The 15,363-nt window shown below is 33.5% G+C and overlaps 1 protein-coding gene and 1 non-coding gene across 2 annotated transcripts; both read left to right on the top strand.

Annotated features, from left to right (window-relative positions):
• The first annotated feature begins 4,494 nt into the window (after positions 1 to 4,494).
• On the top strand, positions 4,495 to 4,601 carry LOC145583605 (small nucleolar RNA R71). The gene has a single exon (XR_014100232.1). It is a non-coding gene; the product is annotated as a small nucleolar RNA R71 (small nucleolar RNA).
• Positions 4,602 to 10,718: 6,117 nt separating this feature from the next.
• LOC145583169 (mitochondrial dicarboxylate/tricarboxylate transporter DTC-like) lies at positions 10,719 to 15,055 on the top strand. The gene is made up of 6 exons (XM_081640340.1): positions 10,719 to 11,016; positions 11,243 to 11,326; positions 12,070 to 12,131; positions 12,573 to 12,934; positions 13,914 to 14,128; positions 14,648 to 15,055. The coding sequence occupies exons 1-6, from the start codon at positions 10,894 to 10,896 to the stop codon at positions 14,702 to 14,704; spliced, it is 903 nt and encodes a 300-aa protein (XP_081496466.1). The 5' UTR covers positions 10,719 to 10,893; the 3' UTR covers positions 14,705 to 15,055.
• The last annotated feature ends 308 nt before the right edge of the window (positions 15,056 to 15,363 follow it).

The following is a 15,363-nucleotide window of genomic DNA, read 5'->3' as shown; positions in this document are numbered from 1 at the left end:
GAGGAAGGTGGTCATTTACTCATGACTAGGATAGTTCTCGACAATCATATTTATAACTTAGAACTAACAACAGGCATGATGATTGATGACGGTTGGCATTTGCCTACAAATTAAATTAATAAAATGAATCTAATGAAGATAAATTTACATATACAGAAATTTATAATGACAAAAATCAGAGATCATGCATAGCCTTAAAATCAGTAAGAAAGTCCCACATATGTGTCCCTACTCCCTAGACTTCCTACTTGTTATCGACTCACACTAGCTAATACAAATGACTCATTTGCCATATCTAATTCAATCAAGTTTGTCACAAATTTATCAGTTTATTAGAGTATGACATGAGAAATTAGAAGCGAAGGCAAAAGACATTATAGTAATTACACCAGGGCCGTTCAATGGTTACCCTACTACTAATGATCATGCACATTGACAGCAAGTAGAGAGACAAATCCAATAAGCAAGGAATGTAAGACTCGAGTATTATAACAACGGCAGAAATAAGCACATGTTCAGTTCTTATCAAAGTAACAATAGTGAAGAAATCATATATATATACATGCTTCATAAGCAAAAACAGCTTGATAGATATAAGTTCAACTAATACCAAGATTTTAATTCATTTAAGCTTAAAAAGACAATAGGAACGACGAAAGGAGGGGGTACCAGCAACTTTACCTCGAAAATACTAGAGATCAAACAAATGCATATACTTTGAAATCAACTTTATAAGATAATGTGGAACCTTAGAGAATCAAACAAATGCATATACTTCGAAAGGAGGGGATACCAGCAGCTCTGAGAAATCTGTTCTGGGATAGTTGCCCAAATGAGATTACTGCTAAGGTTAAGGCTTACCAAAGAATCAAACACACACACAGAATTATACACAGCCAGAAATGAATTAATCTTTGACACATTCCACCCAAAAAAAAAAAAAAAAAAAAACACACACACACACACATATGGAATAATAGGAACTACAAAGTAGTAATTAAAGACGAAAATACTTGAAAAACAATAATGAAAATGTGCATCAGCAATATCTATTAGTAGTAGTGTTGGTTTATAATATATATATATATATATATATATATATATATATATATATATATATATATATATATATATATATATATATATATATATATTATAAACCAACACTACTACTAATGTAATGATTACATGCATACTTTGATAATGTAATGCATGCTTTTTCATTATCAAAGTAGGCTCATTTGTCCTTTGTGGTTTTTGTTTTGAATCAATTTTCCTTTTTTTTTTAATTTTATTATGTATTAAAAGGTGATTAAAAATATTAGAATAATAATAATAACAATAGGATACATAAAATCAGTAGTGCTAAACTTTATCCGGGGTTAGAAAGTGATAATATAGAAACGGTCACGGTTTTAAAATTGTACGGATTAGAGGGTCAATATTTGATACTCTCGACCATGATATGTCAAACGGAATAATTGTTACATATGTCAGTGGTAACAACATTGTTTTTATTTTATTTTTAAAAGATAACCTTATTACTATTATTAGACTAAACGATTACACGATTGGGATATGATAAAAATACGGATAAGATTTACTTCCTATAAAAGGGAGATTGCCCTTATCCGAAATCACCATTCACCCCCTTATCTACCCAAAAATACACCCCTTACCTTTTCATCTTCGATTTCCATGGCTCCCGGCAACCAAAACCGTCAAGCTCCATCTCTGTTCGACGAGCATTTTCGAGTGCTAAATTTATATTTAGCTTTAATTATGGCGTTAGTGGTGCTACTAATGGCGTTAATGATTTTCATAATCATGAATAAATGACGACTTGAAGTTTTCGGCACGGAGTGTACAAGGTTCGAGTTGTGTTTCAAATTAACATCGTGTTTTATTCGTAAATTAGAAGTACAAATTGTAAGAGTTTTGTGTACTTCGAAATTATAAATAAACATCACTTGCATTCATCTCTAATTATTGTTGTTGTTAGCATAATTAAATTCGTTATTTTAATTATGAAATTAAGCAAAATTTATTAGTTGATTGAAAGTAAAAAAAAAAAAAGGTATAAAAATAGGGGATCAAATTTGGTGTCTACAGGAAGTGATCTTTCTTAGTGGCGATATTTAATCTACGATAATGAATGCACATACGCCACCCTGTAACAGTTCTAGTGGGAATTAATTCATTTTTATCATTTTTTATAATAGTCATCCCACCCTTTTTAAGAACCACCTGAACAGGACTACCCACTTTGAGTCAGAAATAGGATAGATAATACCTGCATCAAGTAATTTCATAACCTCTTTCTTGGCTATTTCTTGCATATTGGGGTTCAACCTCCTTTGGGGTTGAATGCATGGCTTATAGTTGTCCTCTAAGTGTATTATGTGCATACAAAAATCAGGACTAATACCCTTGAGATCATCAATACTGTACCCTATTGCCCTTTTGTGGGTTCGAAAAACCTCTAGAAGTTGGGAAGTTTGTGGGTCATCAAGTGCAGTACTAATGATCACAGGGTATAGTTCCTGCTCATCAAGAAAAACATATTTTAATTGAGAAGGGATAGGTTTTAGTTCAGGTTTCTTGACCTCTGTAGGTTTTGATTCCTGAACTAATTTTACTACGTTCTTGCTCTCTATAGGATCAAGTTCTTCAATAGCGAGAGCTTTTTCTATGGCGTCCACCTCTCTACGCCAAATACTCGCATCACCTGTAGTCGATTCACCACAAAGAACTTCCTCCAAAGAATCTCTTGCAAGTACCTGTGGTAAGCTTTCTTTACAAATATCATCCATTATATCAATTAAACAACAATTTCCCTCTAGCATAGGTCCTTTCAAAACCTTCCCTAAATTAAAAGTGATATTATCATCTTCAATAGAAATGGTTAGTTTTCCATTTTTCACATCAATTATGGCTCTTGCAGTGTGGAGGAAAAGGCCTACCTAAGATAATGGGAATTTTTGTATTCTCAGCAATGTCTAAAACAACAAAATCTACAGGGATAAAACATTTACCAACTCTGACAGGGACATCCTCTAGAATACCTAAAGGGTATTTAACAGATCGGTCTGCCATCTGTAAAGTAATGTTAGTAATTTTTAAATCGTCCATATTAAGTTTAGAACACACAGATGATGGCATAACACTAACACTAGCACCCAAATCACATAATGCTTTATCAATGAAGACATTACCAATATGATAAGGGATAGAAAAACTACCAGGATCCTTTAATTTAGGAGGGGATTTATTTTGCAATAAAGCACTACATTCCTCTGTAAAAGCTACAGTTTCTACCTCATCAAAGGCCCTTTTCCTAGTCAAAACATCTTTCATAAATTTAGCATATGTAGGAACCTGAGTGATCAAATCAGTGAAAGGAACTGTTACCTGCAAATTTTTCACAACCTCCAAAAACTTACCAAATTGTTTATCAAACTTACACTTCAAATGTCTATTTGGGAATGGAAGTTTGATGACTAGGCCCTGCACATCTCCACCCTTGTCCTGAGATTTACCCTGCAAAGAAACATTAGAAGAATTAGTTTTCTCTTGTAGCCCTACAGGGTTAGTAACATTAGCATTTGGTACAAGGGAATCAGGATTAACAATTGTTGTTGAAACAAGTTCATCATCTTTGGGCATAGGAGGCCCATCATAGTGTGAACCACTCCTTAGAGTAATTGCATTAGCATGATCCATAGGGTAGATTGGTTGCGATGGTAGGGCTCCTTGCTAACGAGTTTGTAGGGTAGATAAAATCTGCACAATTTTATTATCCATAATTTTATTATGAGCTAGGATTGAATCAATTTTTGCATCCCTACTCTCCATGTGCTTTGCATATTTGATAGCATCGCTCTAATTTTTGACAAAGCAGGGTCAGAAGATGGAGGGGTTTGTGATTGGGTTTTTGGTCTAGAGTTAGGATGGTAATATTTCTGCTGCGGTGGTGGTTGTTGTTGTGGTTGTTATGGAGGTGGAGGATTTTGTACATTGGTACTCCGGTAGGAAAGATATGGATGGTTCCGGAGGCCAGGATTATAAGTGTTGGAGTATGGGTTATTTTTCCTATAGGTTTGGAAGGCATTAACTTGCTCCATGGAACTCCTACAATCTTGCTCCCAATGTCCTACAATTCCACAATTTTCACAAAAAGCTTTATTAGAATTATTAACAGTAGAAACATTAGCTATAGAAGTAGGAATAGCAGTACTAAGATTATCTAATTTCTGGCTAATAGATTTTAATTGAGCTTGCAAAAAGGATATTGAATCGACATTATGTTTACCTTTGTTTGCAAAGCCTCTAGGATTCCCGTATTGGGAATTATGAATCGCCATCTCTTCGATAACCTGACCTGCATCATCTACATTTAGATTCATAAATCTACCATTAGCTACAGAATCTAAAATTGTTCTGGATAAATTTCCAATCTCATTATAAAAGGCTTGGATTAACTGCCACTGTGCTAAATTATGATGGGGACACTCTCTCTACAGATCCTTGAATCTTTCCCAAGCCTCATATAAAGTTTCATCTGGCTCTTGGGAAAAGTTTTGAATTGCAGTCCTCAATAAAACTGTCCTTTCTACAGGGTAATATTTATTATAGAAATTCAAAGCAAGAGTTTCCCAGTCAGTAATACCAAGTGTAGTTCTATTTAATCCCTTACACCACAATTTAACTTTATAACATAAAGAAAAGGGAAAAAGAATCTCCCTGATTTGGTCTTGCGTGACCCCAGCTTGCCTAATGGTATTGCAATACTGACAGAAATCTACAATGTGAAGATTAGGGTCTTCACCCTTAGCTCCACTAAATTGCTTTATTTTGATCATCGTGATAAACTAGGGTTTGATCTCGAATTGTACTCCATCAAGAGCTGGAGTAGGAGTAAGATGTGGAAAATCCGTCAGGGACAGCTGCAAATAATCGCTGAGCTTGCGAGGTGGAGGAGGTGGTGGTGTCGTCATCTCTGATTCAGGTTCTGAAGAAGCTTCCGAATCACTAGAATCAAATGGGGGTTCCAAAGGTGTATTACCCTCGGAAGTAGCTCATACCTGTCTGTAAAGATTCTTCTGTCTATGAAAAGATCGTTTGATTTCAGGATCGAATGGAATGTAACCTGATCTAGAATCCCTGGGCATAAACACAGAACTAAACAAACACATATGAGGAATTTGTCTCAAAGAACTTGCATTCTCTGAGACGGGAGGGAATAATCTAAACTACAAAAACAATCAGAAATAAAAATAAAATCGTTTCCCCGGCAACGGTGCCAAATTTTGACAGGCTAAAGTTGTATCACCTTATCAAAAGTAATTACCTAAGTCCTCTAACTAAGTAGATAGGGAAGTAGGGTCGAACCACAGGGAAAAAAGTCAATTTATTCCTAATTAATTAAAATAATCTAAATTATTAAGTAACCAAATTGTTGTTGTAAAAGAATTAAACTACAGAGATTAAATTAGGGAGAAAATCAAATAATAAAAGCCTAGGGTATAGGTTCACTAATAAATAATATTCCAGGGTAAAACACAATAATCAATCATCAATTCATCAATTAATCAGATTATAAAGGGCTTTTGCTACGTATTACAATCACATAATTAATCTATCGGCATTAAATCTCATCTCTCGAATCTTAACTTAATCATTTATAAATTAACCTGCCTATTGAAACTAAGCCTAAACATCAATTCTCATCTTTCGAATCTCAAATCAATATTGCATAACTCATACAATTAAACCAGGCCTAATCTAATTGCATAGCATTAAATCAATCAATAGGAAATTAATCAAGCATTGACAATCAACAATAATAAATTATCCCTTCATATTATTTATGGATCCCCCCAACCCTAGGAAATAATCTACTCACACATAATTTAATCTAAACTAATCAAAGCAATTAAGCAAAACATGATGAACAAAAGCAAATAAATTACTGAATTTAAAAAGGGAAGAAATCGTTACCAAAATTAACGGAAATAATGAATTAAATTAAAACCAAGAGTTGTAGAGAGAGAAACAAGAGAGAAGTCTAAGCTTAAGAGAGAATTTAGCTAATGAAAGAGAGGTAATTGTATCAAAACTAAATAAAACGTATTTATACAACATAAAAATCCTAATTAGAAACTAAGTAAACGAACGTGGAAATTCTTCTCCAAACACACGCCCGGTCGGGCGGTACTCTGCCCGATCGGGCCTGCCTTTTTCCTCAATGGGCATCTCTCGGGCCCGGTCGGGCGCGAGCTCAGACGAAGGGTTGCTTTTCCTTCTTCCGCCTCGCCCGGTCGGGCGCGCCTCAAGGTGAGGGTGCTTGACCGGGCAAGGCTACTTGGACACTTCTCCTTGGACTTCGATTGGGCTTCAATTCTTAGCCCGATTCGAATTTCCTATTTGGGGCTTGATAACTCGGTCCAATGCCTCGACTTCTTATATGTCAAGCCCATAATCACCGGTTTGATGACTCTAACTAGACTTGGGCTATAAAAGATGGTCGTGCTCCTCCAATGCTCGTAATTGTTCTAAATAATTCCGGGAAAATGCTCCAAATATGCAATTTCCTACAAAACACTATCAAAACTACCAAAACACTAGAAAACACATATTAGTAATAAAAGTGGCTCTAAAGAACCAAAAATACTCCTAATTATGACTAAGGAACGGGGGTAAATCACTATATAAAATAGATATATCAAAGATAGGAATAAAAATAAGATGATGAAGAGGGTTTAATGGTTAAGTAAAGAATAAGATATAAATCACAAAATAATAATAATTTTTTTTAAAAAAAGTTTTTCCAAGTTCTTCGACCAGCAATAGATTTTTATAAATATATATATATATATATATATATATATATATATATATATATATATATATATATATTACCTACGAAAATCATAAGTTAATTAGAAAAATAGTTAAATTTGATAATTAAATCAAGTTTAACTATAAAATATTTTAGATAATATCAAAATCGAAATTAGTTGTAAATCATAAGATAATTAAGCTAAGGTTGTTAAATATTATTAAGATAAAATCCGGATAATAATATAGTTAATTTCAAAATGATGTACAACATTAATTAATAAAATAAGGACCGACCAAGAATATTAATTTAATTTAGAAATATGAAAATATTTAATTGTTTCAATAATTTTGGTGCCAAAATTTAAAATTTATTTTGGCTCTAATTAAAATAATCAAAGAAATTACTAAAATAATTAAGAAAGTATTTGAAAAAAATAGGGGTATTACAGTAGCAGTGGTCTTTGCAGGTGGCAACAGAGGTGGTTGTTCGGTGGGCAGTGAGGGGGAAAGAAGAATCAAGAAGAGAAGGAAAAGGAAAGGGCGTGTGTTTTGGGTGAATAAGAGAGGAGAAAATTCTGATTTTTGGTGTGAGTAATTTAGGAGGATTAAGTGTCTATTTATAGCGTGTAGAGTGTGGAAGGGAATGGTGGAACCAGAATTTTTTAATAAGGGGGGCCGAGCGCAATATATGTAGTAATATGCCTCGTATAAAAATAGTATGGAGTATATTGAAATATAAAAAAAGAATGAGACCCAAAAAAAAATGTTAGGGAGAAGGTTTGAACTTGGAGCTAGAAAAATATCTCTATATTTTCACCCAAGACCAACTCATCTATATTACAACTAACATAAATTAGTTCAACATTTATTAGATAACTAAAACCAAGGGGGAGGCCAAAGCCCACCCCAGTCCCCTGGTTCCGCCAATGGAAGGGTTAGAGCTTAAGGTATGATATGATTACTAGAAAATATGATAAGCTTTGGGGTTTGTTAAAGTACTTGAATCAAATTAAGTTTAGGCTTATAGTTGGGTATAAAAAATGAGTAGGAAAATTAGATAAAAGTTCATTTGATTAGAGGATTGGAAGGAGGAAGATAGGAATAAGAATAAGATAATGAAAAAGGTCTAACGATTAAGTTAAAAATAAGATAAATCACAAAATAATAATATTAATTAATTTTTTTCCAAGTTTTTCGGCCAGCTACTAATTTTTATAAAAGCTAAATTTTTTTATTTTTTTTTAATTCCTACAAAAATCATATTTTAATAAAGAAAATTAATTTTGGTAAACAAATCAAGTTTATCATTTGCAAAATAAATGAAGTAAAATACCTTAGATAATATCAAAGCCAAATTTGGTTGTAAAACTATTGAAATTGTTAAGTATAATTAATAAAAAATCAGAAAATAATATGTACAACATAAATATTAAATAAAATATGGAACGTCTAATAAAAGATAATTTAACAAGATTAATAAATATTAATAATTTAGAAATACAAAAAAAAAAATTAATTATTCAAACAATTAGATACTTAAATTTTAGCTTCCAATTCAAATAATTGAATAAATTTATAAAATAATTTATAAAGTATTTTTCGAAAATTCGGGGAATTACAGTTGTGGCCTTGTGGAGGTTAAGATGAGAGAAGAAGTGAAGGAGTGAAAGGAAAGGGTTTGCCGTAAGATTTTTCTCATTAAATTTGAATAATTTTGTGTAATCATGAGAGTTAAATATGAAAACCTAATGCATCCTTCGGTCGAATTCCACTATTTTGTCTTGTTAGCCTTGATCTTATTTTACTTAAGCTTATTATCGTTTATCTTATCTGAACATCTCGCTCATAATGTTATATCACCTAAAATGTTAGAAAAAGTCTAACACCTCTAATTGGTGTCAATATTTTTATCATACGATTTAAGGAAATGATTTAGGCTAGGGAGGGAAAAGAAGATAGGGGAAATGGAGGGATGAAGTATTTTTCATTTGGATAACAAATTAAGAAGGAAGAGAATTGAAGAGGTCGAAAGGGAGGGATTAAATTTTAAGAAAAAAGAAAGGGAATTAGAGGAGGGATTAAACAATACTCCCTCCGTCCCTTTATTAGAAGTCTATTTCTCATATCTATTAACTATTACTAAAACAGAAGATGCTGACGTCACCATTGTCCATGTGTCGCTCTCTCAATAAAAAATTTCCCGCCTAAATACAATGATGATGTCATTTTTTTTTTTGTAGAGCTATCATATTTAACATTTTTGAAATTTAAATATTAGAAGCATCTACATTAACCTATCAATTTATCGTAGAAAATTGAAATAATTTTAAATAACACACTAAGAGCAACTCCAATGGTTGTAGCTAGGGACTTGCTTCCAATATTAAATGATCTCTAGCTACTAGCTTAACCATTGAAGCTAAAAAATGCAATTAGCTTGGCCAAGTAAATTAGCTTGGTCAAGCTAATTTGCTTGGAAAAAAACTGCTAAAATTAAACAAATTAGAATAAATAAAATGAATTTTATCAACTTAAATGAAGGAGGTGTGGTCCATTTAAATAGTAAGCTATTAGCTAGCCATTGGAGCTGAAATGACAATTAGCTTAAATGCTTATGCGGCATGACAAGCTAATTTGACAATTAGCTTGCCATTGGAGTTGCTCTAATAAATGACCTCCTAGATTGAACTCTGAATTAGACAACATTGAACAGATACAATATCATAATTTTGATGAAAATAAAAAATTTTAAAATTACAAAATATACGTAATTCTTATTTATATTCATGTATAATAGCAATTTATTTTTAAAATGTACAAATTAAAAATAGGTTTTATATAATCCGTGCATCGCACGGATTCTAATCTAATTTATTACTCACATAATAAAAAGAAATAGACTTTTAATTTAGAGACGGAGGAGTAAGAAATTGATTTATCTAATACTCCATCCGTCCCATAATATAGTTTTTGTTTGTGTTTTTTCACGATATTTAAGAAATAGGAGGAGAAAGTGGATGAAATACATTAATAAGTGAAAAGTACAATCATAGACAAAAGTTAGAGTGAGAAAGTGGAAAAAAGTACAAAACATGTGCAAAATTCTGGGATAAATTAGAAAGTATAATGAATAAAGTTAAAAAGTGAGGGTATAAAGATCTTTACATACGATCCAAAAATAGAAAAAGAAACAACATTTTGGATCACCAAAATTAGAAAACATGAAATATATTATGGGGTGGAGGGAGTATTAGAGATATTTGGAAGAAAAAGTAATTATTATTCTTCCATTCCCCCCCCCCCTCCCTTTTTCTCTTTAACCAAACACACTCTAAATAAAAGAATACTTATTAAAGAATGTATTATTACCCAAATTTCTCTTATTTTATCCCATATGGCCATATGTGGTTAACCTCATTTCAATCAAATTTGGTAAGAACTTACAAACCTTAGTCTTATCCTATGATATCTCATTAACTACTGTTTTATCTTTGTTTACTTTATCTGAATTTCACTTATATTATATCATTTTATATGATTAACCTCACACATATAATTTGAACTCATTATCCTTAATCTTATCTTACCAAATTTCATTAACTTTTATCTTGCCGTATATAAACTACAGAGTACCTTTAATCTTACTTTGTATCAAACTAAAGGCGAGGAAAACAAGGCCTAAGTAATTTTTTTTTTAAAAAAGGTAGCTAGGCAACATGAAGCATGCCAACAACTAACACATCTCATAGCAAATATCTCAAACATTTTATATAGGTCCCATCCCTTTCCACTTCTCTTTTTGCATTGCTTGCTTACTTAGGCTTACAGAAAACGCAACGTCATACCTCATTCTCTCAATTTTGGCGAGCGTCCCAAAGACCCTCGTTCTCCTGCCTCTCCCAACACTTCTCACACTCTTTATAAGTGTGAAAGAAGCGCCGTTTCTTCTCTCTCTTCGATTGACTTCACTACAATCTCTCTCTCTCTCTTTAGATCTCTCTGCTTTCTGGGTTTATTCTAGAGGAGAGAGAAAGAGTTTCAGCAATAACAATGGCAGCAGCAGATCAATCTTCTAAGCCTGCCGGAGTTTGGCCCACTGTTAAACCTTTCGTTAATGGCGGTGCTTCCGGTATGCTTGCTACCTGTGTCATTCAACCCATCGATATGATCAAGGTTTTTCCCTTCTCATGAATTTACATTTGGGTTTTGATTTTTGGGAATTTTGAATTTTTATGTTGAAATTTTGATTTGGGGTTTTTGTTATTTAGTTTGGATTTGTGATCTGGGGTTGTATTTGATTTTTTTGGTTGATTTTATGAAATGGGTATTTTATTTGAGTTGAAATAATGTGATCTGGTGTTGTATTTGATGTTTTTGGTTGATTTTGTGAAATGGGTAGGTGAGAATTCAATTGGGTCAAGGATCAGCTGTTCAAGTTACCAAGAACATGCTTGCAAATGAGGGTATTGGTACCTTCTACAAGGTTTGTTTCGATCTTTTATCTCGATTTCTGTCAATTTTTGTACGTGCAATTTTCGTGTTTACAGTACGTTACAAGTCTGAATCTTTATAGATCTGTTTTCTAAATTTATGTGCACAAAAGGTGGAATTTGTTTATCTGATTTTGCTTTCGATTTTGAGGAAGCTTGGTTTACCGGCGTTATAATGGCAAATGGAATAATCATGGGTATAGATGTGTTATCATCTGATGGTTGTTAGCATTTTGAGTAGTTTACCTTGCATGTTGTGGCCTGATTAGTAGTTTTTCTGCAATGTATTGTTGGTTTTGTTGATCTCATTTTGGTTTGGAAGCTGACAAACCAATGTGTAATGACTAGTATAGATTAATCTTAGAATTGAACATGTTGTGGTCTGATTAGGTGTTGTTCTGCAATGTATGATTATTGTTAGCATATTGAGTGATTTGCAAGGCTGTATGTGGTTTGTTTAAAGTGTTTTTCTTTATTGCATTGTTGGCTTTTAGATCTCCTTTCCGCTTTCATAGCGGAGAACCTTGGTTCTTCGGCAATATGATAGTATGATGGGACATGAATTAATCATGGAAATTTCATGTTATCCTATGATGATTAAAAATGTCAACTTGTCAATTGATTTGCAATGTTAGATGTATTTCCTTGTATTAATTGGGTTTTATTTGAAGTAATTCCTTTGGCTTCTTTAATGCTCTTATGGGTCATCATCTCATATGGACTCTTTTTGGTGCAGGGTCTGTCTGCTGGTTTGCTTAGGCAGGCCACATACACAACAGCAAGACTTGGGTCTTTCAGGTAAGAATAATTTCTGGTTGATGTGCAATCATTGTAATCTTCGGTTTGTTTACCATCTAAGTATCTAATTTGATTCATAAGAAAGTGTTATTACATGTAGCTCCTCTAGTCCTCTGATCTGTCACCCTTCCCTGGTGTCATGATCCTACTCTGGTGATATGATTGATAGTGCAATAGTGCATATGTATCAAGCTCTATTGTAAGTTGCTCCTTATGAAAGAAAAGACCTTGAGTTATATGATAATGACAAGTTGGTGTCACAAATCACAATATCATGTATTGATTGACATAATGTGTGATGGGAGGTATTAAGCATTAATGCTCTTCAAGAGCGTATTATTGAGTGTTTTAAATATTAAGTTTGCTAGAATTCAAAAAACTTTGTTCCATCTTCCATTCTTTTTATCATTTTTTTAATTATTAGTCTCCTATTGTCTTCAGGATATTGACGAACAAAGCTATAACTGCTAATGATGGAAAGCCTTTGCCTTTGTATCAAAAGGCTCTATGTGGATTAACTGCTGGTGCTATTGGAGCATCTGTTGGCAGTCCCGCTGATCTTGCACTCATTCGTATGCAAGCTGATGCTACTTTGCCAGCTGCACAACGGAGACATTACAAGAACGCATTCCATGCCCTTTACAGAATTGTTTCCGATGAGGGAGTTTTGTCACTCTGGAAAGGTGCAGGTCCAACTGTTGTAAGAGCTATGGCATTGAACATGGGAATGCTTGCCTCTTATGACCAATCTGTGGAATTCTTTAGGGATTCTGTTGGCCTCGGTGAAGCTGCTACTATTGTAGGTAAGATGATTTGCTCACCTACTTGCTGAACTGGTGCTCCATTCTCTCCTTCGTCAAGTTTTTTTTTTCATGCTACCACTCTGTTTTGACATATTTTGTTCCACCCAATTTAGCTCTTATTTTCGGTGAGTAGTGGATGTATCTTTTGGGCTTTTTTTTGTTAGCCTACTTTTAAACTTATCAAACAAACAAACACCAAGAAACCCTACTTCCTTTTGGGTGATGGATTATCAGCTTATAATCTCATATACTACTTGCTGATACCTGAACGTTTCTTATTGGTCTCTTGTCATGCCATTTCCTTGGATGAGGCTAGTGTCAATGTGAAAACTTTGCTAGATAGATTTACCATAAAAATTAATAATTGTTTTAGTTGCTTTATATTGTGCAAGTTTTCCTGTTCAAGTGTACTTTTCTCCATGCTTATTTATAGTTATCCATTTTCCTAGCTCCAGTCTTTCATATACTTCTGTAAAGAGAGATATATTTGAACAGGCTGAAAGGTTTTAGTATTTAGTCTAGTCTAACTTAGCGTGACACTACAACTTTATGTGATCAAGTGCAAAGTGTAATCAATGGATTGGACTGGACTATTGGAGATGAAAGTGCATAAGCTAGCACTAATTACTTTCTTATTTATATATATATATATATATATATATATTATCTTTGATTCGTCTATTCTCTTGATTGCATAGTTGGCGTAGTATTGAAATCTTACCTCAGTGTAAAATAAATGTTTTATTAGTAAAATAAACTTTAATAGAAAAACGGAGATATCAGTAAAATAACTAAAATTTATGAATATTTGGCACACATTTTCTAAACTCATTTGCCTGGAAGACAATTAGTATTTGTCTGCTGTTGAACTGGCTCAAGTACTTTCTCAGTTCAAGTTGGTGCAAACATTGAAGCATGAGAAATAATTCTCTGTAAGACCCTTGTATGTAGTTTATCTGATCCACTTATTGCCATACAGGTGCTAGTGCTGTTTCTGGATTCTTCGCTTCTGCTTGCAGTCTACCATTTGATTACGTGAAAACACAAATTCAGAAAATGCAACCTGATGCTACCGGGAAGTACCCATATACTGGTTCGTTGGACTGTGCAATGAAAACATTGAAAGCTGGTGGACCCTTGAAGTTCTACACTGGATTCCCTGTCTACTGTGTTAGAATTGCCCCACATGTCATGGTATATAATTCTTCATCCCTCCTTCTCTATTTTGTCTTATTTCTTTCTTTCGTTATCATCGGGGTATATTGGACTAAATGCTTGTAAGTTGACGCCTCACGCCCTCACTTGTCTGATAATCACAACTGTCTGAGAATCAAGGATACTTACCTTTCAACCCTGTTATGAGCGCATCTATTAATTATGCTCCTAAGTGTACCAAGGCTATTTTTACTGTGCTCATTTGGGACTACCTTTTCACATTTGAGACCATCCTAAATGAGCAAGTCATAAAAAAAAAAATGCCTTTTGTGTACCTAATATACCAGGGCAAGAGGAGCTGCCACATTGGCGAGCTTGTATACCCAAGATAGGGGAGCCTGGTCCAGGCCCACGTGTATCTGTTAACTTATAGTCTAATTTTCGAAGGAGTTCTTCTGCATTTCTCTTGCTCGTGGCAAAACACAACTTAAATTTCATTTCTTCCTTTCCGGTCATTTCTTTTACAACATAATCTAACTCTGAGTGATCTGCTTTCAGATGACATGGATTTTCCTGAACCAAATTCAGAAGTTTGAGAAAAAAGTTGGTTTGTAGGATCAGAGACAAGGTCATGCTGCCGTAATAGTCAACCTTAATATTGCAACTCTGGCTGCTGGTTTCAGGCCTCAGCAACAGTCTTTTTTATCTTTTATCGCATTCAACCTTTCAAATTTTGCTGGAACTGTAATAAATTAGCAAAAACTATCGGATTAGAATTACATGATTCTTTTGGGGTAGGATGAAGCCATCCTTAGTGATAGCTGGATTAGTTACATTTGTGGGAGTTGGAGACTATGAAATCATTGCGGAAATTGTAACCTCAACCATAACGTGGTTGTTTATTTTGTCTTCTTACAAAAATCACTCCGCTATTTTTAAGCATAGCTTGTTTCTTTTTGATTCCAAGTGCCGTCATTATAGAGTGGCTCACTGTATTTTTTAATACACCCCATACAAGTATGCAAGGTGAAAAATGTGGATACAAGCCTTTTATACAAGTATGCAAGGTGAAAAATGTGGATACAAGCCTTTTACTATGAGTAGAGTTGATCCTTTCTTCATAAAAGGAGGATTTTACTTTGAGCTAGTTAATTAGGATTCTATGATTTGGTTTATATGGCAGGTTTTGAAAGGCTCCTTTATTTTCTGAGTTATTTATAGAGGATTTGGAAAGTGATGAAAAATTTTAAATTAATTTTGTTTCCTAATGTTTA

This window comes from Chenopodium album, chromosome 15, assembly GCF_948465745.1.
Source record: "Chenopodium album chromosome 15, dcCheAlbu1.1, whole genome shotgun sequence".
Classification (NCBI taxonomy): domain Eukaryota; kingdom Viridiplantae; phylum Streptophyta; class Magnoliopsida; order Caryophyllales; family Amaranthaceae; genus Chenopodium; species Chenopodium album.
This window is presented reverse-complemented; position numbering and strand designations above follow the sequence as displayed.

Coding starts and splice junctions, on each gene's coding strand:
- LOC145583169 (XM_081640340.1), top strand. CDS start 10,894: ATGGCAGCAGCAGATCAATCTTCTAAGCCTGCCGGAGTTTGGCCCACT. Junction 11,327..12,069: donor GTATTGGTACCTTCTACAAG/GTTTGTTTCGAT, acceptor TTTTTGGTGCAG/GGTCTGTCTGCTGGTTTGCT. Junction 12,132..12,572: donor GCAAGACTTGGGTCTTTCAG/GTAAGAATAATT, acceptor TATTGTCTTCAG/GATATTGACGAACAAAGCTA.